At 41.0% G+C, this 26,518-nt stretch overlaps 1 protein-coding gene across 2 annotated transcripts; it reads left to right on the forward strand.

The window, feature by feature from the left end:
- Positions 1 to 9,878: 9,878 nt before the first annotated feature.
- Positions 9,879 to 13,580, forward strand: LOC148022978 (uncharacterized). Of its 2 annotated transcripts, none has more exons than XM_087695930.1 (2): positions 9,879 to 11,781; positions 12,532 to 13,580. In XM_087695930.1, exons 1-2 carry the CDS (start codon positions 10,054 to 10,056, stop codon positions 13,276 to 13,278), a joined length of 2,475 nt encoding a protein of 824 aa, XP_087552056.1. In that variant the 5' UTR covers positions 9,879 to 10,053; the 3' UTR covers positions 13,279 to 13,580. The 2 variants fall into 2 exon arrangements, with proteins under 2 accessions (XP_087552056.1, XP_087552055.1); XM_087695929.1 differs by having other exon boundaries at positions 9,879 to 11,931; positions 12,532 to 13,578.
- The last annotated feature ends 12,938 nt before the right edge of the window (positions 13,581 to 26,518 follow it).

Below are 26,518 nucleotides of genomic sequence, written 5' to 3' on the forward strand. Positions count from 1 at the left end.
CATGAGTACCAGTTGCTCATGTAGCCTGTCCAACTCATTGTACAAGAGTAGGTTGCTCCTCTTGAAATATAATATTGCGTACCTCAACTATCCGCTCGGGCTACTTATGCATCTTCTCCTCATGGAAGACTACATCATGGCTACAAATGACTTTTTGCACATGCAGATCCCATAGGTTATAGCCCATCTCACCTACATCCCCATAACCAAGAAAGATGCATTTCATTGACTTAGGATCTAGTTTATTGTGCTTTTCCTTGCATATATTGTAGAAAGCCTCACAACCAAAGATGCGCAAATGAGCATACGATGGAGGTTTCCCAAACCATACCTCCTTTGCAATCTAAAACTCAATAGCACTACAAGGAGATTGATTTATCAAATACATGACAATAGAGACTACCTTAGCCCAAAAGTGTTGCGATAAGCTTACTTGCCTAAGTATACTATGAATCCTCTCCTGTATTGTTAAGAGATGCGGATCTAGAGCATGACACAAGCTATGGGGATGAAAGATGAAGACCAAACTCATAATGACATGGACAAGTAGAGTCAAACTGTTACACAAGTGAATTAGGTTCCAAGATGGATTGGCTTGGACTCATAAACACAATCTTGTGTAAGATTGACAATGACAAGACACTTAACTGAAAGTACAAAGCATCATGACATTGTATTCATTTTTTATGAAAGTGATAGTCAAGTACAATGCTTTATAGAATTTGGGTTGTTCCACTCTCCTCACTGTGCATATGGGATTCAAGATAGCTCTTCCTGGAGCATACATCATTTGTCTATTTCTCAACACCCCCCTCAAATGATGAGTCTCTACCCCCCTACATGTGTATATGGACCAGGAGACTAGCTCTTTGGCAGCCTAGTCAAGTTAAGGCCTTGAAACTTTACATCTTGGTAGGGTTTTTACATCCAGTATGGGAAACAAATTCCCTAGAACAATTTGTCAGAGTTGTTGATGGTAATGGAAGTATCTTTTTCTTCTTCTTCATTCATGAATTGACCTTGGTGGTGGTCATTCTGCATATGCTGTCCTCTTTTCTTGTGAAAACACTTACTGGCAATATGGCCAGTCTTACCACAATAATGACATTGCATCTGACTTCTGTTTTCAGTTTTGAATCCTCGACCTCTTCCTTTGGGTCCAATAGCTCCTTTGATGTATAGGAGATTTTCCCTTGAGCTTGTCAAGATGTGCGGGATCTAGAGCATGGCAGATGTGGAAGCTATGGAGGTTGAAAGAGGAAGAAGAAACTCATGAATACATTGACCTTGACAAAGACAAATTGTCACACAAGTGAATTAGGTTCCAAGATTGAGACTTGGACTCATAAACACAATCTTGTGTATGGACAGTGACATTGACACTTTACTAGAAAGAAAAGAGTACTATCATTGCCATTAGAAAAAGAGTGCAAGTACAATGCTTTATAGGAATTGAGTGGTGGTACTTTCTCCTACTGTACATATGGGATTCTAGCCTTGAGTCCTCACTGCTCCTCACGAAGGGACTGAAGTAGGTGTGATTGCAAATATCTCAACACCCCTCCTCAATCACAACCAAAAGTACAGAGTGTGTAGAGGCTTTAGTGAAAGCAACACCTGTAAAGTGTGGGCACACCATAAACATGGCAAAACACCAGAGGCTGTCACAGAAAAGGCTAAGTGTGGGTACCACAAACATGATGGACATCCAGAGGCTGTAGCAGGGGCCTCACAAAGTGTACAGAGGCTGTAGTACAAGGATAACTGAGGAGTTTACAAGTTTATGTTTGAGAGATTAGGGCTAGAAAATACAAAACTCAAAAAGTCTATCTGAATAGAAGGACTGATGAGGTTTGTCCTTCTCTTGGTGGTCTTCTTCTTCTTCTTCTTTCTTTGCTCCATTTTCTTCTTCTTCTTTGATTGCAACTAGATAGGCTTTTTGGGACCTCTTTCTTGCGTGGCAGAACTTCTCGGTGTGTCCAGTCCTTTTGTAGAAGTCACAGAAGAGCTGATCCTTCTTGCCTTTGTACCTGTTGCCAACATATAATGCATGCTCATCTCTAGAGGTACTTGGTTCTTCCTTAATTTTTAGCTTCTTTTCCTCCTCTAACAATGATGCCTGGATATCAACAAGTTCAGTATTTGGCATGTTGATTAAAGTTGTTGATACATTATTATATTCAGGAGGCAAACTCTTAAGTAGAACACCGATGCAAACATCTTCTTCCATTTTAATGTTGATTCCTGCAACTTGGGTTAGAAGTCCTTCCATATGTAATTTAGATGTGTGGTAAGTGATGTGCTGGACTTCATTTCAAGCCTAAAAAACTCAATCAGGAGATCATACTTTGATGATTTAGACTGTGCACCGAACAAGGTGTCAAGTCTCTTCCATGTATCCTGTAAGGTCTCACAGTTATCCACATGGTGGATATAGCTGTTGTCTAGCTCCATTTTGATAATGGCCTGGGTCTTATCATCATTCTTTTGCCAAGTTACAGCAAGATCCGCATCACGAGGCTTCTTTTCTTTTCCAATGGTAATGGCCCAAAGGCCCTTCTTCATCAGGATGAGTTTGTTGCGGGTCTGCTAGGTGTGAAACCCGACTCCTTTGAACGAGCAATTGGAGAGTCTTTGCCCATGTTAGACTTATAGGAACAGTAGCAAATCAACTTCATACTTATTAGATTTGAGTAGCAAAAGTGTTGGTTGAGAGACACAAGTGCTAAAACGCACTAACTGAGTGTCAATGAACACCAAATCTGCAAAATCCTTTACTCTTTTTAAATCCAAGTCTAATCTTTCCCTTCTTGATTTAATGCCGATACCTTCAAATCTGAGTGACAGGACTTTAATGAACTTCAGAGAGTATTGCTTAGTGATTAAAATCACTGTTGATAATTTCAGTGAGAGAAACAATGAAAAATGTCAGAATTTTGAAGCTTTGGCTATGGCTTCTGCATTAGGGTTTCTCAGGGCAGCCTGGTTTTTTGTTGATTGCAAGAGCTATGGTGGATCACTTTCAAAACTTTTTTTATGGAAATGTAGCTCTCTTCAAGGCCTATCAAAGCCCTATGATCCTCATCCAGATCGCGGCCCGTAGCGATGGGCAGCAGCAGCTCGAACGTCAGCAGGCACAGTTCAACCAGATTTTTGCGATTTCATCAATGTTGGAGCAGAGGGTGATCAATGTCATCGATGTTGGTGCTGGGATGAAGCATCATGATGTAAGGAATGATTCCTTAGAAGGAAGCAAGAGGAGATATGCTTTGTGTTGGGAGATCCAGGGACTCCAATCAAGGTATGTCTTGCAGGTCACAAATTTAGGCTATGGCAGTGACTGAGAATTTGAGCAATGCTGAGTTATGGAGTGTCCAATGCCAAGCTCTTAAGTGATATGGAGAAGCCTTGGGAGTCAAGGAACAAATGTCCAGAAGAGAGTAGGTTCAGATATGACCTGTGGAGAGAGATCTAAGAGCTTCAAGTTGACAGGGTGCTGTTGGCTATGGTTGCCAAGGAAGGTCAAGTAGAGATGGAGGTGAGAAATGGAACCATGAGCTGGACTTGAGCTAACCTAAGGTTAAGAGGGACTGAGAGAGTAGAGAAGGGAGTTATGCCATGCTCGACTGGGCTCTGATACCATGTCAAGATGTGCAGGATCTAGAACATGGCAGATGCGGAAGCTATGGAGGTTGAAAGAGGAAGAAGAAACTCATGAATACATTGACCTTGACAAAGACAAATTGTCACACAAGTGAATTAGGTTCCAAGATTGAGATTTAGACTCATAAACACAATCTTGTGTATGGACATTGACATTGACACTTTACTAGAAAGAAAAGAGTACTATCGTTGCCATTAGAAAAAGAGTGCAAATACAATGCTTTATAGGAATTGAGTGGTGGTACTTTCTCCTACTGTGCATATGGGATTCTAGTCATGAGCCCTCACTGCTCCTCACAAAGGGATTGAAGTAGGTGTGATTGCAAATATCTCAACAGAGCTAGTCTCTTTTACATCTTTGCTTTTAAATTTTATTTCTCCATCAAGCAGTGAGTGCTCAATATCTTTGAGTGAGAGACTATGAACATTACTTAGAGTGGACACAAGGTTCTCATATGGATCCTTGTTTACACTTTTGCAAGTAGTACATCTATTGCTTCATCTTCATCAATATTCTTCTTAAGAGTTGCAAGTTGGGTTTTTAGGCTCTTTGGTATCAAAGCATGACACAAGCTATGGTGGATGAAAGATGAAGATAATGACATGGACAAGTATACACAAATTATTACATAAGTGAATTAGGTTCCAAGATGGATTAACTTGGACTCATAAACACAATCTTGTGTAAGATCGACAATGACAAGACACTTAACTGAAAGTACAAAGCATCATGGCATTGTATTCATTTTTTATGAAAGTGATAGTCAATACAATGCTTTATAGAATTTGGGTTGTTCCACTCTCCTCACTGTGCATATGGGATTCAAGATAGCTCTTCCTGGAGCATACATCATTTGTCTATTTCTCAACATGTATCATCCTATTTCATGCGCTTAGACATACCATTCTGGGGTGGGGTGTATGCAATAGTAAACTAATGCTTAATGCCCTTCTCATCACAAAAGCACTTAAAGGCTTTTGATACATATTCACCCCCATCATCGAGCCATAGGCATTTCAACCTAAACCGAGTTTGGTTCTCAACCAAGACAAGCCAATGCTGAAAAGTAGCCAAAACATCAAACATTTACTTTATGGGATATGCCTAGACCTTATGTGAATAATTATCAATGAACATAACAAAGTATTTTGTGCCACCTAACGATTGACAGGGCACAGGTCCACATATATCAGAATGAATTAGAGCCAAAGTCTCACCCATGTGCGTAATGCCAGACTTCTTATGTGTACTGTGTGTCTGCTTGCCATATAAATAATGATCATAAGACTCAAAACACTTATAGTCAAGAGGTGGAAGATATTGCAAATGGGTAAGCATTTTCATTCCCTTCAATGACATGTGCCCAAGGTGACGGTGCCAAAGAGATATATGTGGAAGTGCAACCACAAACAAAACATGATTCATTGATCCAGATATAACAAGGGAATAGAGTATGCCAAATTTGGCACCTTGTGCTAGGACAAGGTTCCCACAGGTGATCTTCCTTGAAGAATTCTTTAGTGTGCCAAAGCAAAAATAAGACTCTTCGTGAGAGCCAGTACATGTCTAACATTATGCAAAGTAAACATACTACTTGACCCAAATGAACATCACCAATGCCAACTATGTCCAAAGTAAACATACTACTTGAACCAAACTACATCACCAATGCCAACTATGTCCAAAGTAAACATACTGCATGACCCAAACTATAGCCGAACATCACCAATGCCTAACGGACAGATCCAGACAAACTGCAATAGGAGTGCAACCACTCTCTATGAGGGGTCACATGAAAGGAAGTCTTTGAATCCATCACCCAACATTGAGTAAAATATGATGAGGCATCAACCAACTATGACTCATCCATAGAACAAGCTGCAAGTATATAAACATTGTCATCAGAATCAGGCTGTTGCACTACATTGATTACTTCTATCTTAATGTTGAACTTAGTAGATACTATGCTATGATCATTATTTTTCTCCTGCACTTTTTCCTTCCCCTTTTCCGTGTGCTTGTCATCATACATTTTGTGGCATTGCAGCCTAATATGTCCTACTTCCCACAATAATGGCATGCCAGATTAGACTTACGTCCACGAGACTTACTACTACGAGACCATCCATGGGACTTAGAATGAGACATATAAGAGTCTCTCCCACGACCATTGCCATGCTTACCATCATTTTTGCCACTAACTACCAAAGAATGTGAGCTACGAGAAGCATCAATATTCTTTTTATTGATTTCCTCATTCAACACCCTCTATATCTTGTAACTTTACCCCATCCTTAAGCATATTTGCACACATGGCAGTGCGGAATGTGTCCCATGACTCAAGTAAGGTGACCAATATGAACAGTGGCAGGAGATTCTCTTTAAAATCTATCCCCTATGAGATCAAGTGGTTGAATATAGAGTGGAACTCATTCAACTGGGTAGACATAGAAGTTCCCGCTTTCATGTGAAGATCTATGAGTTGCTTTGGCCAATATATTTGAGAGGTAGGGCTCTACTTATCATAGAGATTCCCAATTTTCTCCCATAATTGCCATGCATTGTTCGTGTCACTAACACTATTGTAATACACTTTCTTAGAGTGTGACATAAAGATTATAGACTTACATAACTCATCCAAATCAGCCCAAGTCTCTTGATCAACATTTGGAGTTTAACACTCCTAGTTTTTAGTGACTTGATTTGCAATTTCTGCACTAAAACATGCCAAATTTGCCTTTTTCAATAGCTATAATTTGTGCCATCCAACTTGTCAATGTTGAAGATGTTGAGAAATATGCAATCACACCCATGTGACGACCTCTTTGTATGGAGCAATAGGGCAAGACACAAGTAGTCTGCTAGAAAGGATGCCTAAAATACAAGATGCCTAAATCCCATAAGCATAGTGGAGAAAAAGGAAACCATCATGAGCCTATAAAGTGATGTACCTTGTTATCATTCAATAATGGAATACTATTGTACTTTTTCCTTTCAGTCATAGTCTGTGTCATACTCAAGATTGTGTTTACGAGTCCAAGCTTCCATCTTGGAATCTGATTCACTTGAGTAATAGTTGGTCTCTCCAGTCTATGTCATCATGAGTTTGGTCTTCCACTTCCAACCACCATAGCTCTTGCCATGCTCTAGATCCCATGTTTATCAATAGAAGATGGCATTTTCATTTGAATGACCAGCCATACTGTAGTAAAAATAGGCATAGTGAAGAGTAAGTAGATTGTTGTAAATGCCTACAGAATAATCCCAAAACCACTACCAAATCAAGAGGGAGACAAGAGATACTACCAAAGTAATGAGCTGTCCACAAACTATAAGCAAAAGACTGTCTAAAGGAGGTGATTGCTCTCATAAACAGTGCAGTAAACTACAATTACATCATGTTGAAAATAGAGTAAGCCAAGTACGAGCTATCATTGAAAAAATCAAACTGCAACTACTAGGGAAGAATTGCAACTAGCAGTGAGTGAATATGCAACCAACACCAAGAATTGTCAAAGGTCAATGTATCAGACTGAGATACGTCCCATAGGCACAATCGTCGTGCATATCGTAGGTCTTACATATAATGGAAGAGACTTGCCAAAGGCACGAATGACTGAGCAATGACAATAGAAGCTCAATACATAGCCATGTAAGATGAATACATCACTGACAACAATGTGATAGAGATATGTGTCGAATCCAAAACAAAAGTCAGATTAGCCCACTAGAGGCATCAACTACATACATATAGCATGGAGAGAGCATGTACATGTCACACTAAGTTCCACTATCTCACCGTAACAAGCTCAAGCTCAACTATGTAAACTAAATGCTCGATAGTACATCAAAGTGTCAAATGTGGCTTAATACATAAAGCCAAATAGCTCCCAGTAAAATAGAAGTCGAATGCCAAATGAGCAAATAAAGCTCAAAACATCATGGGATGGCATTCATACATCAAGGATCCATATAACATACATTTGAAAGTATTTCACCCAAGTAATCTATAAAGCTATGAGTAATAACACTCACTGAAGCATCCAAGTAGGATCCATAACAATGTATGACAACTAATGTCAATGTATTCCAGCTTCAAAATCAACCCAAAAACATATAATGAGCACAACCAAGCATGTAGCATCCATCATAGATATCTGAACATCCAATAGATAACCTTGGTAGCATCAAGTAGCAAAAGGCATAAGCTTTGATTGTCAAATGCTTGTAGCACTAAAATATTCTAGCAATGAAAATCTCTAATAAACCAAGTTAAATGCAAGATCTAACTAGGCCAATAGCATTATAAGACATTACCATAACATCCCAATGTCAGTGTGATTGCATAAGGGCATCAATGAATACATGTATGAGCTTCAAACTATGACAGGAGCAAGTTTGCTATGAATAACAACAAATACGAGTAAAGAGGAACTCAAATCTAATGCCAAATGCCAAGCATTAGTGCTATGGTTGTCAACAATGATTGTGAGCCTTCACATGAGTGTCCAAGAGGCGAGAAAGAGGTCAAGTAGGCTAGGAAAGAGAGCAAGGACAACACGCACAAATATGCTGCCTGTAGACCCACTTACTGCTCTCCAAGCTAAGGATGAAGAAGCTTACAAAGCTCTTTGCAATGGCCAATACAACCTCTGGAAAGGCTCTTCAAAGCTCAACCAAGCCAGGAGATGAAGGAGTAACAATGGGCACCTTCTTGAAGCTGAGAGTAATAGCAATTGCTACTACTAAGCTACATACTCATTGAAGTGGGCTCAAGGCAGGCCCAATGATGCCATGAAGAAGCCTCATTAGGCCTTGGTAAGTGCTATCAACTCATACCTTGAAGGTTGAAGCTATGGCTACCAATGAATGTGAATTGCTATAGTTATTTGAATGCAAGCAGAGATAATGTCAGGTCGAGCTCCCTCAATGCTGGTGTAATGGCTATGATACCGGTTGAAGGGAGTGAGCCCTAAGTGGAAGCATGCGAACAAAAGCAAGAGCCACGGTGGAAGAAGTGAGAGAGAGAGAGAGAGAGAGAGAGAGAGAGAGAGAGAGAGAGAGAGAGAGAGAGAGAGATCACATGTATTGGAGTAGTCCTTGAGAGTGGTAGTTGGAAGTAGTGGAAGGAGATGGAAGTAGTTGATTTGGGAGTGGCACTTCAATCGAGCTTTGATTGGTGACAGACAATAGGGTGACTTCAAAAGTAGTAGAATGAAACTCTTGGGACCATGCCACATGTATGCTTGTTGTAGCAAATAATGTAAGTTGCATGTGATCCCTTCATAAGTTCATTTGCTATATAGATCAAACTGCATTTTACATGCTTCACATTTATTTTCTTGTGTTTGAGGGTTTGCATACGATTGATACTAGTAATTCCTTACCCAATCCTCTTTTTCTTTGGGGAAATACCCAATAGATGGATGTGTGTCACAAACAAAGCAATCGTTTTTCCTTATACATAGAAGAAGGAAGAGTTGTTTTTCCTTATACATAGAAGAAGGAAGAGTTGTTTTTTCGGACCAAGAGAATTCAATCTTGTCAAGTTCTAATGTATCTCACTCCTCAAAGTCAGTGTATCCCAAAGAATCAAATAAGTAGATGTTATTACCTATGGTGACTCTATTGGTACAAACTCTTCTAATTGGTTACATAGGAATTCATAATCCTCATTAACCCTCTCTTACTACAAAACGGGATTACTTCACTACAAGGACTTTTGAATAGTTCAGTCATGACTTGTGTGTGGCATGACCCTTGAAGGTGTGCCGTGTGGGCAAACATTGACTAGTAGGGCCCTTGAAGGTGTGCGGTGTGCACAAACATTGACTAACAGGACTTAGGGATCTCACTGGTTTGCGTGTGATCTTATGGCTAATTTCTGGTTCTCATGCTGAGGACAAACTTACAAGCCACATACTACATAGATGATAGGATTCTTGCATGGGACAAGCCTTTATGGGGGGGAGGCCCGGAGGTTCTTAAAACAGCAAGTGGCAAACGGCAGTCAATGACATGGAAGATCGGAACGACCGTGGGTGGGCCCCGCTCTGTCACACGAGAGCCAGAGATTTGAAACCAAGGTCCAACTCCAGGAAAAGCACATGAATCGTGATATCTTCTAATAAATAGAAACAAGAAAATATTAATAAGAAACCATAATCTATTAATATAGGAAAGCAAAGAAGCTCCGGTGTAAAGCTAATATGTGTGGAGAGGTTTTGCGAGCCTGAGAGAGAGACACACAGAGAGGAGGGGAGAGCCGCCTACCCTCGGCTTTCAGAATTGGCTATGGCGACTGCTTAACCTAATATAGTAATGCTACAGTAAAGCACCCACCTTCTCTTCATTCAGTGTCTTTTCCTGCGCCTTTACATACTCTCGCCATGGCCTGGCATGCAGGCTCCCCTCCTTCCTCCCTCCCCTCCCTCTCCCCTGCAGCCCCCTCCCCCTCCCCCTCCCCCCAGCAGCTTAGCCTTCAGCTCCGCTACGACTTTGCCCGACTCGTCGACAAGGACCCTGACGCCCGCCGCAGCGCCATGGACTCCCTCAAGGCCTTCGTCGAAGGCGAGCTTGACTCCAAGAGCATGCCCTGCTTCCTTGAGCAGGTCTCCGGTGAGAGCGGCCGAGGCGAGCCCCAGTCTCACACCTTCGCCATCTCCCTCTTTGTCGAGGTTGCGCGTGTCCACAAGCAGATGACCGTCCCTTACATTCCTCGGATCATGGCAACTGTCGTGCGCTCGCTCTCCTCTGGCGCTGGTGCCCACAACCTCCACCATGCCTGCGCCAAGGTTGTCGCTGCTGTTGCCAGGTATGCCCTAGAACCCTTGGCTTCCTCGCCAGTGCAGTGCGAAGAGGTCTTCGGAGGCCTCTGCCAGCCCTTGCTGTCGGTCCTTGCCAGCAAGCTAGAGCCCGTAGCGACGGGCTCTGCAACATGCTTGCAGGCCCTGGTTGAGTCTGAGAAGTGGAGGCTTGCACCACCGGGCTTGGTAAACGACACATGCTACAGAGCTGCAGCAGCTTTGGGCGAGAGAGGTACACAGACAGTGGCGCACATGCACTTGGTGAGGTCCTTGGCCAGATTTAACCCAAGAGCTCTGCAAGAGTATGGACCACAGCTTCTCAAGACAGGTTCCGAGATCATGACAGCTGCTGGAAGCAGTGGAAGTGGTGGTGGAACAGGTACTCCAATTCGGGCTGGCACTGGGGGCCGAGGCTCGTGGCAGCAGCGTGCTGCAGCTGCACAGCTCCTTGGTACATTACTGGGGTCTCTGGACCAAAGAGTTCTTGCATCAGGGCTACTACAAACTATAGAGGCCTTAGAACAGTGTCGCCTTGACAAGGTCACAGTTGTGCGACAAGCTGTGGGAGAAGCATTGGCTACTGCAAAGTCCTTGACATCCCAAGTTGACCCTCTCCTGCTAAAGAGAGAGAGACCAAATGGTACTGCACTGCCATTGTCTTCCCCATCTAGTCGTGTCCCTTCTGATGCTAGGAGACGGGGTACAAGAAGGAAGAGTCTCTGGAGAGCTGATGAATTTTCTGCATCAAGTGAAAGCAAGGATCATCTTTGCACACTTCCAGGCTCTCAAGAATCCCAGCTGATGTCACATGGCTCACCCCCCACCATCTCTTCATCCCCTTTGCTGGATTCCCCTTCACCACCATCATCGGCCAGTTCGAACAACAGAATTGGGCGCTTTCCCCTTTATCCAGCAAAACAATCTCCAGCGCTGATGCCTTCTTCAATTGACCTGTACACGTCTGAGTCAGAGTGGGAGTTCATACTTGCACGCCTGAAGTCGTCTGAATCAAAGGAGAACACACCATTGGTGGGGAATAAAATGGAGCCACTCTTGTCTGCAAAGTCAGTTGACCTCAGTACAAATAACAGCAAGATACCAAAAGAAAATGAAGGTCACTTTGAAACTGTGGGCTTCAGCGACAGCTTGGATCATAACATGCAACAGGAAGAGATAAGTCTTATGTCAGAAGACTGCATGGAGTCTTCACAGCAAGATAGTGCCACTCACAGTGATTTAAACTACCTCAGAGACAAGGACAGAAATGATGACGATCATGGAGGTGGTGCAAGCTATATTGAATCATCTCAGGTGTGTAACACTGTGGAAGGTAAAACTTACGGGACTATGCATGGGGAACAAAGTATTGATCAGCAGGAACACTGTGATGAGGAAATGACTAGCACGTGCTACAATTCCCTTGCTCACATGGTGAATTTGGAAGATGTAGTTAGCCCTCAGGTGGGTTGATATGGAAAGTATATAGGGTGTCAGATTCCCAAGTCTTATGGTTTGTAGGAGTGTGATGATGTTTTGGTTTGTAACTGGAGGTTAACATCTGACAGGCTACTCTGTGTTTTCACCTGTGATCAGTTTCTGTCATCAATGGGAATCCAAAATTGGATAGGCTGCTTGGATGTGTGCTGTCGTCTGTTGCTGTAGTGAACGACAAGATTCCTGACTGTGTTTTGTAATTTTGATTCTTTGTGTTCTTGAAAGTGTCATGTTTGCGTGCTCCTGTCATCAGTGTCAATTGGTTGATGAGACATTTAGCGCATTGCCTGTATTTTTGCATGTTGCGATCTGCTTGAGAAGATACTGGTTAAACTCAAAATGCAAAACAGCTAAATTTTACTAATGTATTCTATGATCAGAATGCGGTGTTTCATTTTTATCAAAGTATGTTATCAATTTGTCTTATTCAGATTTTGTGCTTTGATGTGTGGGGTAACAAAGCATCTTCTACCATGAAACTGTGTTTGTGCAGTCTGGATTGTTATTGTCCGTCTTTATTGATGGTACCCTTGTTGCAAAAAGCTAATGGCTTCTGTTGTTTGTCAGGTTACAAAAACGCGCATGACTACTGAAGACTTTCTCATATTTGGTACGCCTAGGAGGCTGGTTCGGTCTCTACAGTCTGTGAGCTCCACACCTGATTCAAAATGCACATCTGAGCAGGATGCAAAAGACCGGATTGGGATGGATATTGAAACACTTAGTGAATCTGGCTGGAGTGTAAGAGATAATCCTATGGCTGGGGAGAGTGAGGAAGATTCCCCTAGGGAGTCGTTGCTTAGCCTTACAGGAAATGAAGACGCAATGTCTAGAAGCTGGGATGGCACCTGTTTGAAGGGGTCAGTTTCAGAGTGTTCAGTGGTGACTCAGGTGGATGAGCTTCCTTCTGCTTTGGCTTCAACAGATATCTCAGGCTCCGTCTTGGGAGCTCCGTTAAGATGCCGTCAGCTGTTTGGTGGTGATGAGCCGGATGAGGATAGACCAGATCAGTTAGAACAGGTAGACAAATCTAGCTTCTCCGAGTGTGCTGGAGTAGTGTCAGTTCAAAACGTTTCTACTACTTCTTTAAGCACTCAAGCTGCTGAATTGGAGAGAAAACTGCCCTTAGGCTGGCTGAGGTCCCCCGGTGCGAAAGTGGGGGCTTTGTCTTCTAGCAAATGGGACAGGATTCATAGGCTCATTGAGCTGTTTCTGTCCCTGACGCTTGTTGTAGTGCTAGTTTTTCCCATAGCCATTGCAACCTTAAATTGCTTGAATGGGCAGTCTGATCTCCATGTATTGGTGCCCACCTAAGTTGCATCTCAGTCAAAGTCCTTGTCTTTGAAAAAGAGTAAAAGGTGTTGATCTAGTTGTACCTTTTTGATTGAGCTCTCTTTTTTTGGCGATAGCAACTTGTATAGTATGTTACAGAGGCTTTTTCAAACTCTTCAAGGCAGAATAGGACTAGTTAGACATCCTTAAGAGTCATGGTAGTCCTATATTAAATGATTATTTGTAAGGCAGCTAGGTGTCGTGTGTATACATGCTGTTGGAGTCATGATAAGAGTCCCATTGTAAATGTTGGTTAGTTTTAAGGCAGTCGGGTGTTGAATGTGTATACATGCTGTGTCAAATAGATGGTGTCTCTTGCTGTCAGTAGTTGAGTATATAAGTTTGCACAAGCTTTTTCTTTGAGTTGTAGCGTTTATGACATTTACATCCACATCTGGTGCTTGCTTTTGGACCGGGAAACTTGGAAGTTGAATTAGAATATATGATGAATGAAGCATTGATATTTGAAAATACATTCCTCTGTTAGAGCTACAAATCAGGTACATTGACATTTGATTTCAAAGATAGTCAGAAACAAGCGAAGGAGAGTTTGCATCCTATCATCTGTAAGTTAAGTTTGCCATGTTAGATGCATATTAGTGGTGATTTATGACGTCTGAGGTCAGATTTAGGATTTGGATTCTGGTGGATTTTTAGCTTGAGGTTAGCCCTAGTGCAGGTATTCGAGTAGGTTGTACTGAAAAGTAGGTTAGAGTCAGTACATGTGGTGCAAGGAGAGGGAGAGAGAGAGATACCCATTCCATATATGAGACAGAAACCTGATCATTTTCTAACTTTGTACAAAAGTTTGGATGGGTTAGGGTTCCACCCTTTCAGCATTTTCATCTTTTTGTCGTTAAAAATGGTCAGATCTTGGTATTGAATGCTTTCATGGCATATATATAGGGTTGTACAACTTGTACAAAAGAGTAGGACCAGGACTTTGATTCTATACACGTACTTTGGTGGCTTGAACCAACAATGATTTGTAGGTGCTTGTGATGCTCCATTCAATTATCTACCTCTTTTACCCGTGATGCTACACCTCATTATTTACTTCTCCATGCGAGGTTGCGACTTTGTTGTCAAGCAACTAGCTTGTATACAATTCAAGTATGGATTTCAAAATAAACATCTAGAGTACAAGCAATTGACTGCAAGGGTATAAAAGTTTCCTAGATGTCTCAAAGTCTGTGTTGTGTTTAGTGATTGCCATGAGATTGGAGGTTTGTTGGTTGATTGCAGGAGTTCTAGCACATTTATCTTGTTAATGTATGGCCCCTTTCAAATGGCTAGTATTATGCGAGTCTCCATGTGCATAGTGCACAATGGGACGGTTTTCAATCCCAAAAGAATCCCATATCGTTTAAGGCATTTCTTGGTCCCTTTGAAAATTGACGAGCAAACATGACAGTGCAGTAAACACTCCAATTGACCAACTTCATGGTCAAAAATAACTTTGCAAATGAAGGAGTTTTTAAATATATCATTGTAGCAGTGTTAACTTCATGGTGAAAAATGATTTAGGAAGCACATAAATTATTTTTAGATCTTAGGAAGCACATAAATCATTTTTAGATATGACATTGTAGTATTTAGAACACTATGATGTATTTATGATATGTGATGTCACAATGGTGAATGTTAGAACAATTAACATTGCTCAAGTTCTTTTCCAATGCAACCTTATGCTCAAATTGTAGATGATAAAATGTAGAATGCACAAAAATTGAAACCTATGACTGAATCATTTTTGTTTCTTAATTCATTCAAACATTTACTTAATGTGCCACTTGAACTAGCCAATTTTAAAGTCCTCACCATATGAAGGAGTATACTCAATTTGACACACACAACAATATATCTACTTAGTCATAACAACAAGAATATCAAGTTCAAATCCCAAGCTTCTCACTTGTTATCCTAATTCACTCCTATTCGAAGAATGTAAGCTACCAAGCCATTGCCCATCAAGCTTAAGCTATGGTACTAAAAGAAGAGGTAGATGTAGGGAGAAAGGAAACCAAAAGACCTACATTATACATTTTTAGCTTTATTTGAAAATATGGGCATGGTTGAGGTTCCAATCTTCCATTTAGCCTTTGGCCTTCTTTCCATTAATAAAATGCCTAGATTGTGGCATTGTAGGCCCTTATAATATTCTCTTGGGAATTTATAATTTGCCCAAAAGTGAGCTTGAGATTTAGATTTCACATAGAATTGTTTTTGTGACTTAAGGAGACTTTAGAGATTGATTCACTTTAAAAATAATAGCTTTACCTATTTCATTCAAGCTTACTCTCATTCTCATCTTGTGTATGTGTGTGTGTGTCCAAGATCAAACTAAGGCCAATATTGGAAGAAAAAGGGTTCGAGTGGATGGTACCATGGCAAATCATGAAGCAAGGAAAGAGCCAAGCAACTTTGGAGTTAAGAAATATGGAACATAAAGTCCAAGTATTAAAGAAATCAAAATGTTTAAAGGGCATTAACTTATGGATTATAGATGAACTTACATGAGCACAACTTAAATAGCGAAATCGCTAAGATGATGATACTAGAAAGGAGGGAAAATGAGTAGTTTATTGAGTGGCAGTCATCATAAAGGAGTTCAAAAAGCCTAAGCACAAGTTACTCTTGGGGCAAATGGGTAGTTTATTGAGGAGCTAAAGTCATCATGAAAACACTAAGTTACTTTTGGGTCTTGTTGTATTAAGTAACTTTGATAACTATATTAGTAGGTTTTCTTTTTGTTGCTAATGGTGCCTTGCCATGGGTATTTTTTGTGTTGATTGCTCCTTGAAGTAGATTGTAACTAAAAAACTTTGATTTTTGTCTTTGTCCTATACATCTTCAAGGCATCTAGCCAATACTTGAAGAGTCGTGACTTAAAATGGAAGCTATAACTATGATAGAATATTGGTGGAATCTACGCAACCACCTATATGATAGCATATTGAGAACTACAAGTATGGTAGTGACCATGACAATTGCTATTTGTACAATTTCTACACTTTGGATGCTACTAGCTTAGTTTCTACTAGCTTGGATGCTATCAACATGGCAAGTATCAAGTTGGTTGTTATTAGATTGGTAATTATTAACTCGGTAGCTAGTAGCTTGATAGATGCATGTGAGTACCACTATGCTACCATATGGGTAGGTAACACTATATTACCATATGGCTTGGTAGCTAGTGAGTTGATAGATGCATGTTGGTTCCACTATGCTTTCATTGTGCTTCCACACAAATAGGTGATAATTGAGTGGCTTCTAGTATGCTACCATACAAGTGGCATCTAGGCTAGTAACTTATTAGTAGCCTTCTACATATGTACATATAGGTATGCTAACATACCTATATGGTAGCATATTGGAAGCTAATTGTATGGTAGCATATTGGTGTTGGGGGTAAAGGCGCTTGTACCTAGTTACCCGTGTATTAATTACACTGATAGCACCCACATACCTGCACACTTGTACACTACAGGGGTGGTGGGCGCCCATCACTATCACTTCATTCTTTATTCTTTCAATGCCATTTGAATAAAGGGAAGGCTGGTCACACATTGTGACTATTGGAGTTCCCACATCTTGTTTCTCTCTCTCTCTCTCTCTCTCTCTCTCTTGCTTCTTTCACCATAGCTCTTGCTTTCGCTCTGTGCTTCCACTTCAGGGCTCACTCCCTTTGGTATTAGAGCCATTGCATTGGCATTGAGGAGCTCAACATGACATTGTTTTAACTAGTGGAGAAAAGCTTTAGCTCACAGTTTCAATGGCAGCCATGGATCCTTCACCTTGAGGTATGATTTAGTGCTCTTTTTCTTCTCGGTGACAGTAAACATGTTTAGGCTTGCTTCAAGCCTTCTGCTGGCCTTGATCATCATTGCTTTGGGCTCCATTGTGGGTAGTGATAGTTCTAGCAAGAGGGGTTGCAGGCAGCATGGCTGCACTTGTTGTCCCTACCCCTCTTCCTTTCTCATTAAACACTTTTCTTGCTTCTCATTTGGCCTCTACTCCTTGGCTAACACTTGGGCATTCACCCTTTGGCACCTTGGCATTGCCTTCTCATTTCAGTTCTTGACTGTATAGTGGTCTGTTGTATACTGTCTGTGGACAACACTTCATTCATTGTCTACATGTCACTTATGCTTCTCGAGATATCTATTTGATGTTGGATCGTATTGTGATGTTATGCCAACGTATTGGAATGCTATGGGACTGGTTTGAATACTCTTTGCGGAAGGCACAGAACGCCACTTGAAGGTGGGTAGCAGTCTCCCAGAAGAGGAGTTGTCAACCTTGTACAATTTGTTGAAAGAAAATTTGGACGTGTTTGCATGGTCTTACAAAGACCTAAAGGGGATTGATCCCACAATATGTCAACATCATATTGAATTGGAGCCTGATGCCAAGCCAATACGGCAACGACATAGGCGAATGAACCCGAATTATTCCATATTGGTGAAAGCGGAGCTGCTGAAGCTTCTGGAAGCCGAGTTCATCTATCCAGTGGCAAATAGTGAATGGGTTTATAGAGGTTTTCATTGCTATATAAGCAGGTCTAACTGCTGCTTACTGACTATTCGGAGTGATGTGGATGCCTTCCACATGATCTTTTGAGATTTGTTTGCTCATCTAGCATTTGACATTTGTTCTAGTGGGAGCCACTTCTTGACATTTGGATATAACATTGAGCATTTGGATATGTAGTTGAGCTTGAGGGTCTTACAGTAAGACAATGGGACTTGGTGACATATACATGCTCTTGTCATGCTTTATGTACGCAATTGATGCTTAGTGGGTTGATCTTATATTACTTTTAGGCTGACACCTATCTATGTCATGATGTTGTCAGTGATGTATGCATCTTGGTTGGTTATGTACTGAGCTTCTGTTACATTGCTTACTCCATTGTGCCTCTAGTTGGTCTCTTTTGTTACCTGTGAGACCCACACTATGCATGATGGTTATATCTAAACACTATATTAGGGAGTTTGGGAATTTTCATATACTTTGGAAGTTTATAGGATGGTCGATATTTGGTCACAGAGTCAAATTGTTACCCCCTTCCTTGAAGGTGAAACTTTTTCTAGATACTATATAGATGATAGTACCAAGTTTCATATTCAAAAAAGGGATTAAGATTTAGCCACATGGTCAAATCTTTATTTCTAACTTGAGAGTGGAACTTGAGAGATTCCCAAATTCTCTAATATAGTGTTCCTATGGGATATATCTTAGTCTAACACACTAATTCTTTGATAGTTTCTCGGTGCTAGTTGCATATTCACTCACATTGCTAGTTGGAGCTATTCCCTGGTAGTTGCAGTTTGTCTTATATCAATGATTGCCCCTCTTTAGCATTGGTTTCTTATTGGTGTACCTCATATTTAGCATGCTGCAATTGCAGTTTATTATACTATTTATACAAGCAATCACCTTCATTAGATAGTTCTTTGCATTGAGTTTGTGGATAGTTCATTACTTGGTCAGTTTTCCTTTTTTTAAGCCTAATTTAACAGTTGTTTTAGGGCTGTTTGCAGTAATTATAGTAGCCTACTTTGATAGTTTGTGCACTTGTTTGCCTTCATTATGGATGATGGATCTAGTGATAGTGCTATCTTTAATATTGACAAGTTGGATGGAAATAACTACATTTCAATTACATATTGAATTGACCTTTCCACATAACTTAAGACAAGGCTAACCTCAACTGCCGAAAGGCCCAAATTAGGCAAGTTTTAGGGCAGAAAATGCATGTTAGGTCCTTGAAACATAAGGGTGTCAAGCATGAATTTATTGATGTAGATGATTGGGTTGAATTAGATGAGCTATACAAGTCCACTATCATATTATCCCTCTCTAAGCATATATTCTATAATGTTGTCTCTGATGGGTAGTCCCCATGGGAATTATGGAAAAAGATTCGCAATGTCTATATTAAGCAAAGCTTCGCTTCTCAAATGTATTGGTTGAAGCAACTCATGGACCTTCGCTCACTTAAATGAGTTTCATTCCATTATCAATCATTTGTCTTCAACAGGGGATTGAATTCAAGGATACTGGGTTATAGTTGCAAGATGTAGAGTGTGCACTCTTGACTAAAGAGGTTAACAAAAAGAATGTCGATGCTTCCCACACCTCTCATGCTTTGATAGTTAGAGGCAATAATGGTAGGAGCGGTAATGACCGTTGTGGGAGAAACTCTCAACAATCTTGCTCTTAGTCATGTGGACAATCTCACAGCAGTAAGTCCTGTGGCCGTAAGTCCTCATCGACTTGTCATTACTACGGGAAAGTAGGGCATATTTAGCCATAATGCTAGAAGATGCGTGAGGACAATCACAAAGAGAAGGGCAAGGATAAAGTATATGACAAAAATGATGATCACAACATTGTTCCTAGCAAGTCCAGTGTTAAGATTGAAGAGATTAATGTTGTGCAGATTGATTCTAATGATGATTTCATACTTGCAACTTCTTCTCTTGATACTTCACAACCGACTGATGCTTTGTCATGGTATACTCAGTGTTGGCTCATAGATTCACAGACTTCCTTTCATGTGACCCCTCATAGAGAGTGGTTTTAGTCCTATCGTAGTTTGATTGGATCTGTCCATTTGGATAACGACCTAGCATTGGAGATAGTTGGTATTGGTGATGTCCAGCTACACTTTGGTTTAGGTTGCATGTTTACTCTTCATGATGTACACCATGTATCGGATCTCCTGATGAGCCTTATCTCTGTTAACACTTTGGATGACACATGTTATGTAGTTTCTTTTGGTGATTCCTCATGAAAGATTACTTATGGGAATCTTGTCATTGCAAGTTATGTAGTCCACCATCATATTATCTCTCTCTAAGCATATATTCAATAATGTTGTCTTTGATGGGTAGTTGATATGGGAATTATGGAAAAAGATTCACAATGTCTATGACAAGCAAAGCCTTGCTTCTTAGATGTATTGGTTGAAGCAACTCATGGACCTTCACATAAAGGAGGAGACTTCTATGTCAGCTCACTTAAATGAGTTTTATTCCATTATCAGTCATTTGTCTTCAGAAGGGATTGAATTCTTGGGTGCTTTTCTTCCCTTGTTCCTCTTACTTACATTGCTTGAATCATGGGATACCTTTCGCATTGCTATGTGTGTCAACATAGCTTTTGATGTGTTACAGTTGTAGGATGTAGGGGTGTACTCTTGACTAAAGAGATTATATAAAAAAATATTGATGCTTCCCTCACACCTCTCATGCTTTGAAAATTAGAGGCAATAATGGTAGGAGTGATAACGACTGCTGTGGTAGAGACTCAACAGTCTTGCTCTCAATCATGTGGATAGTCTCACAGTAAGTAGCGTCGTCGTAAGTCCTCATTGACTTGTCATTACTGTGGGAAAGCAAGGCATATTCGGTCAAATACCATAAGATACGTGAGGACAAGCACAAAGATAAGGGAAAGGGTAAAGTATAGGACAAAAATGATGATTGCTATGGTAGAGACTCTCAACAGTCTTGCTCTCAAACACATGGATAGTCTCATAGTAAGTCTTATGGCCATATGTCCTCATTGAATTGTCATTCCTATGGGAAAGCAGGGCATATTCAGCTCCCATAGTGCCATAGGATGCGCAAGGACAAGCATAAGGAGAAGGGCAAGGATAAAGTTTAGGGAAAAAATGACGATCGCAGCATTGTCCCTAGTGTGTCTAGTGTTAAGATTGTAGAGGCTAATGTTCTGCAAATAGATTCTGATGATGATTTTATACTTGCAACTTCTTCTCTTGATACTTCATAGCCGATTGATGCTTTTTCACGGTATACTCAGTGTTGACTCATAGATTCACAGACTTCCTTTCATGTGACCAACCCCTCATAGAGAGTGGTTTCAATCCTATCCTAGTTTGATTGGATATGTCCATTTGGATAATGACCTGGAATTGGAGATAGTTGGTATTGGTGATATCCAACTAGACTTTGGTTTAGGTTGTATGTTTATTCTTCATGATATACACCATGTACCAGATCTCATGAAGATCCTTATCTCTATTGACACTTTGGGCGACATGGGTTATGTAGTTTCTTTTGGTGATTCCTCAGGAAAGATTACTTGTGGGAATCTTGTCATTGTACGTTATGTAGTTTCTTTTGGTGATTCCTCATGTAAGTCCACAATCATATTATCCCTCTTTAAGCATATATTCAATAATGTTGTCTTTGATGGACAGTCGCCATGGGAATTATGAAAAAAGATTCGCAATGTCTATGACAAGCAAAGCCCCGCTTCTCAAATGTATTGGCTGAAGCAACTCATGGACCTTCACATGAAGGAGGAAACTTCTATGCCAGCTCACTTAAATGAGTTTCATTCCATTATCAGTCATTTTTTTCACAGGGGATTGAATTCTTGGATGCATTTCTTCCCTTGTTCCTCTTAGTTACATTGCTTGAATCATGGGATACCTTTCACACTGCTATGTGTACGCTGCTGATGTGTTACAATTGTAGGATGTAGAGGGTGTACTCTTGACTAAAGAGATTAATAAAAAGAATATCGATGCTTTTCGCACCTCTCATGCTTTAACAATTAGAGGCAACAATGGTAGGAGCGGTAATGACAGCTATGGTAGAGACTCTTAACAAGCTCGCTCTCAGTTATTGCTCTCAGTCATGTGGATAGTCTCACAGTAAGTACCATGGTCGAAAGTCCTCATTGACTTTTCATTACTGTGGGAAGCAAGGCATATTCGGTCACAATTCCATAAGATGTGCGAGGACAAGCACAAAGACAAGGGTGAGGGTAAAGTATAGGACAAAAATGATGATAACTATGGTAGAGACTCTTAATAGTCTCACTCTCAAACATGCGGACAGTCTCATAGTAAGTTTTATGGCCATATGACCTCATTGACTTGTCATTAATATGGGAAAGCAAGGCATATTCGGCCATAGTGCCATATGATGCACGAGGACAAGCACAAAGAGAAGGGCAAGGGTAAAGCATATGACAAAAATGATGATGGTAGCATTGTCCCTACCAAGTCCAGTGTTAAGATTGAAGAGATTAATGTTGTGCAGACTGATTCTGATGATGATTTCATACTTACAGCTTCTTCTTTTGATACTTCATAGCTAGCTAATACTTTGTCATGATATACTCAATGTTGGCTTATAGATTTAGGGGCTTCTTTTCATATGATCCCTCATAGAGAGTAGTTTCACTTCTATCACAGTTTGACTTGATCTGTCTGTTTGGGTAACGACCCGGCATTGGAGATAGTTGGTATTGGTGATGTGTAGGTATGCAATTTGGTTCAAGTTGCATGTTTACTCTTCATTATGTACACCATGTACTAGATCTCATGAAGAGCCTTATCTCTATTGGCACTTTGGATGACACATGTTATGTAGTTTCTTTTGGTGATTCCTTATGAAAGATTACTCGTGGAAATCTTGTAATGGCAAGTTATGTAGTTTCTTTTGGTGATTCCTCATGTAAGTCCACCATCATATTATCCCTCTCTAAGCATATATTCAATAATGTTGTCTTTGATGGGTAGTTGCCACGGGAATTATGGAAAAAGATTTGCAATGTCTATGATAAGCAAAGCCCCGATTCTCAGATGTATTGGCTGAAGCAAATCGTGGACCTTCACATGACAGAGGAAACTTTTATGTTAGCTCACTTAAATGAGTTTCATTCCATTATTAGTCATTTGTTTTCATAGGGGATTGAATTCAAGGATACTCTTCTTCCTTTGTTTCTCCTAGTTACACTACCATAATTATGGGATACCTTTCACACTACTACACTTTGACAGTTAGAGGCATTAATGATAGGAGCGGTAGGACTGCTGTGGGAGAGACTCTCAACACTTGCTCTCAGTCACATGGACAATCTCGTAGTAAGTCCCATGGCTGTAAGTCCTCATTGACTTGTCATTATTGTGGGAAAGCAGGGCATTCGGCCACAGTGCCATATGATGCATGAGGACAAGCGCAAAGAGAAGAGCAAGGGTAAAGTACAGGAAAAATGATGATCGTAGCATTGTCCCTAGCATGTCCAGTGTTAAGATTGAAGAGATTAATGTGTGCAGATTGATTCTGATGATGATTTCATACTTGTAGTTTCTTCTTTTGATACTTCATAACTAGCTAATACTTTGTCATGATATACTCAATGTTGGCTTATAGATTTAGGGGCTTCCTTTCATATGATCCCTCATAGAGAGTAGTTTCACTCCATCATAGTTTGACTTGATCTGTCCATTTGGGTAATGACTTGGCATTGGAGATAGTTGGTATTGGTGATGTCTAGCTGTGCAGTTTGGTTCAGGTTGCATGTTTATTTTTCATTACGTACAACTAAATTCATGTTGAAATGGACAATGAGTAGACAAATGTTACACAAGTGAATTAGGTTCCAAGATGGAATCTTGGACTCATAAAGACAATCTTGTGTATTGGACTGACAATGACAATGACACTAACTGAAAGAGGAAAGCATCATGATATTGCATTCATCATTCTGAAAGTGATAGTCAAGTACAATGCTTTATAGAAGTTGGGTTGTTCCACTCTCCTCACTGTGCATATGGGATTCAGAACAACTCTTCCCGAAGCATACATCATTTGTTATTTCTCAACAAAAAACACACTGTTTTCTTTGCAAAAAGCTCATGTCTTCTCAATGTGAGGACTTCACGGGCATGGTGTAAATGATCCTCTCTATTTCTACTATATATAAGGATATCATCGAAGAATACCAAGATGAATCTATATAAGAATGGCTATAAGACCTTATTCATAAGGGCTTGGAAAGTAGAAGGTTGTAGAGACGCGAGCACAAGCTCAACCGCCAAGACCCATAGACCGCTTATTGTTCAAGCGTTTCAAGTGAGCACTAATGGCTACCTCTCACATAGCCAACATGCTATCCTTCTCTATGGGTGTATTGAGCTTACCTTGATGCCCGATTGAGTTGCTTCCTCTCTCAAGCACTCCAATAGCTCCAGGATTCTTGATGCAAGCTCAAACAACCTCAAGCCTCCACCTCCAAGCTCCATCCTCCATAGCCGCACGCAAGAGAAGAGAAGAGGAGAGAAGAAGAAGAGAGGAGGCGATGGTGAGCTTCACCTCTTTCATCCCTCACCCTCACACACTCACTCCCTCACACTCTCACACTCCCTCCCTCAAGCACACACAAGCGAGCAAAGAGAAGAGAAGAAGGCGAGTCTCTTGTTGCCACACACCAAAGGAATGAGCTCTCATTCACTTTTTGAACATTATATACAAAACCCTAAATCCCTTTTGGGTGGTCACCCCCTTATCCCCTTTTTTACATGGCCCGGCTGTGGCCTAGGTCCTTTTTCCCATTATTCTATTGTCTTTCTAACTTCCTTCCTATCGCTCATCTATACGGGTCAGATCCCGATGATCTTAAAATAAATCATGGTGTGCCTTGCGCTTTGTTACAAAAGTTTAGTCTTGCGCTTTTTCTTGTGCACCTCTCCTTGATTTAGGGATTTTTCACACTTCTTGTGTTTCCGGATTTTTCTTGGTGTGCCTTCATTCTCCATTCCGCTTTTGCATTGGCCTTGTCTTCTACTTTAGATTTTTTGGATTTTCCAACTTGTTCGTTTGAAGGTTAACATTCTCCCCCTCTTAGTCGAGTGCCAGTTCCATGGCACATGCCGGGTGGTGAGTCAAACTGTGTTGTTGGAGTAGCCAAGTAGCTTTTTGAGTTTGTGGACAAGCCGTGTTGGGAGGTGTGTTGGAGGGATTTATGGAACTTGAAGGCCCTTGAGTTGGAGATGATCCCTGGTGTTGGAGGGATTTATGGACCTGTTGGAGGGATTTATGGAACTGAAAGGTCCTTGAGTTTGGACTAAGCCCTAGTCTTGGAGGGATTTATGGACTTGTTGGAGGGATTTATGGAACTGAAAGGTCCTTGAGTTTGGATTGAGCCCTAGTCTTGGAGGGATTTATGGACATGTTGGAGGAATTTATGGAACTGAAAGGTCCTTGAGTCTAGACTAAGCTTGGTCTTGGAGGGATTTATGGAACTAAAAGGCCCTTGTATGAGCCCTTGTGGAAGGTATGTTGGAGGGATTTATGTCTTTGAAATTGAAGATAAAGTTGGACGGATCCCTGTGTGGAGAGAGACTCCAGCTTTCAAAATGAAGATAAAGTTGGATAGATCCATTGTTTGCCCCTCCATGACTGTCTTTTTTGGCGCTATGCCAAATGAGCTTCTTCATTCATTGTTTGACCAGGGCTGTTGCATCCGCCCCTTGCTTTGTTGTGCTTGCATGGTGACATGTCGCATAAGATGGGGAGTACATTGCATGGATGATGGGGTATCTGGAGTTGGTGGTCGGAGCCTTTGTTTGTGCTTGGAAAGAAAAGAAGGTGCACTACTAAGGGGTGTGTTTGCCTTACCATGGAGTGTGTGGTGCCGGTGCGTGTGGGACTTGGAGATGGGTACAACCTTGACAAGCCCTCAGTGTTTCCCACACTCAAGGACCTAGTTTGTGCATAGGGGGTTGCGGTGCATGGGGCGTAGGGTGAGAGGTCTCTAACCATAGGCAAGTGGTACCTCCCTTGGTGTGTCCTTCCCTTGATGTGCCCTAAGTGTGAAGTGGGGGATCAAAATGAGGCTAGGGGGTTAGGGATAGAGCTATTTGATTGAGGTCACCGAATGCACCTAACTTGAGAACCCCTAGGTGCAGTGACTATGATCGATGTGCAACTTGCAATGTCCCTATTTTTACAAATTTTTTCTGAAATTTTTTTAAACAAAAGTTATATAGTCGGCAGAAGCGGCATAAGTTAGTCTTCGTCATTGTAGTGAGGTGGAGAAGGGGGTTTAATATATTTATTAAGGAATCGGTGGCTTTGGAGATACCCTTTGAGGTTTACGCGGGCTTGGAGGGTGGTGGTGGAGAGGAATGGATGATTGTAGTGGGTGAAGCGGCTATCATTCATGTCCTCTAGAAGAGTTAAGCAAAATAAAGTCAATAGAGCACCTCACATAATTAGTCGAGCCATCACGTAACTATCTATAACATTAGGATCAAAATGGAGTATTGGGAGGCCGTGCTTTTGCAGGGTGGGGTCTTGCCTAAGGAGTATCCTAAGAAATCTAAGGTAATTACAAGTTGTAATGAAGGCGGGGTCAGGGCATGAAGATAATTCATTAGTGAATTGGATCAGTG

The sequence above is a fragment of the Lygodium microphyllum genome, chromosome 16, assembly GCF_053477565.2.
Source record: "Lygodium microphyllum isolate KBCC chromosome 16, Lygodium_microphyllum_v1.1.10, whole genome shotgun sequence".
Lineage (NCBI taxonomy): Eukaryota > Viridiplantae > Streptophyta > Polypodiopsida > Schizaeales > Lygodiaceae > Lygodium > Lygodium microphyllum.

Bases quoted from the DNA above. Each gene is read 5' to 3' on its own strand.
- LOC148022978 (XM_087695929.1), top strand. From the start codon at position 10,054: ATGGCCTGGCATGCAGGCTCCCCTCCTTCCTCCCTCCCCTCCCTCTCC. The intron at 11,932-12,531 runs GTGGGTTGATAT...GTTGTTTGTCAG, and splicing joins AAGATGTAGTTAGCCCTCAG to GTTACAAAAACGCGCATGAC.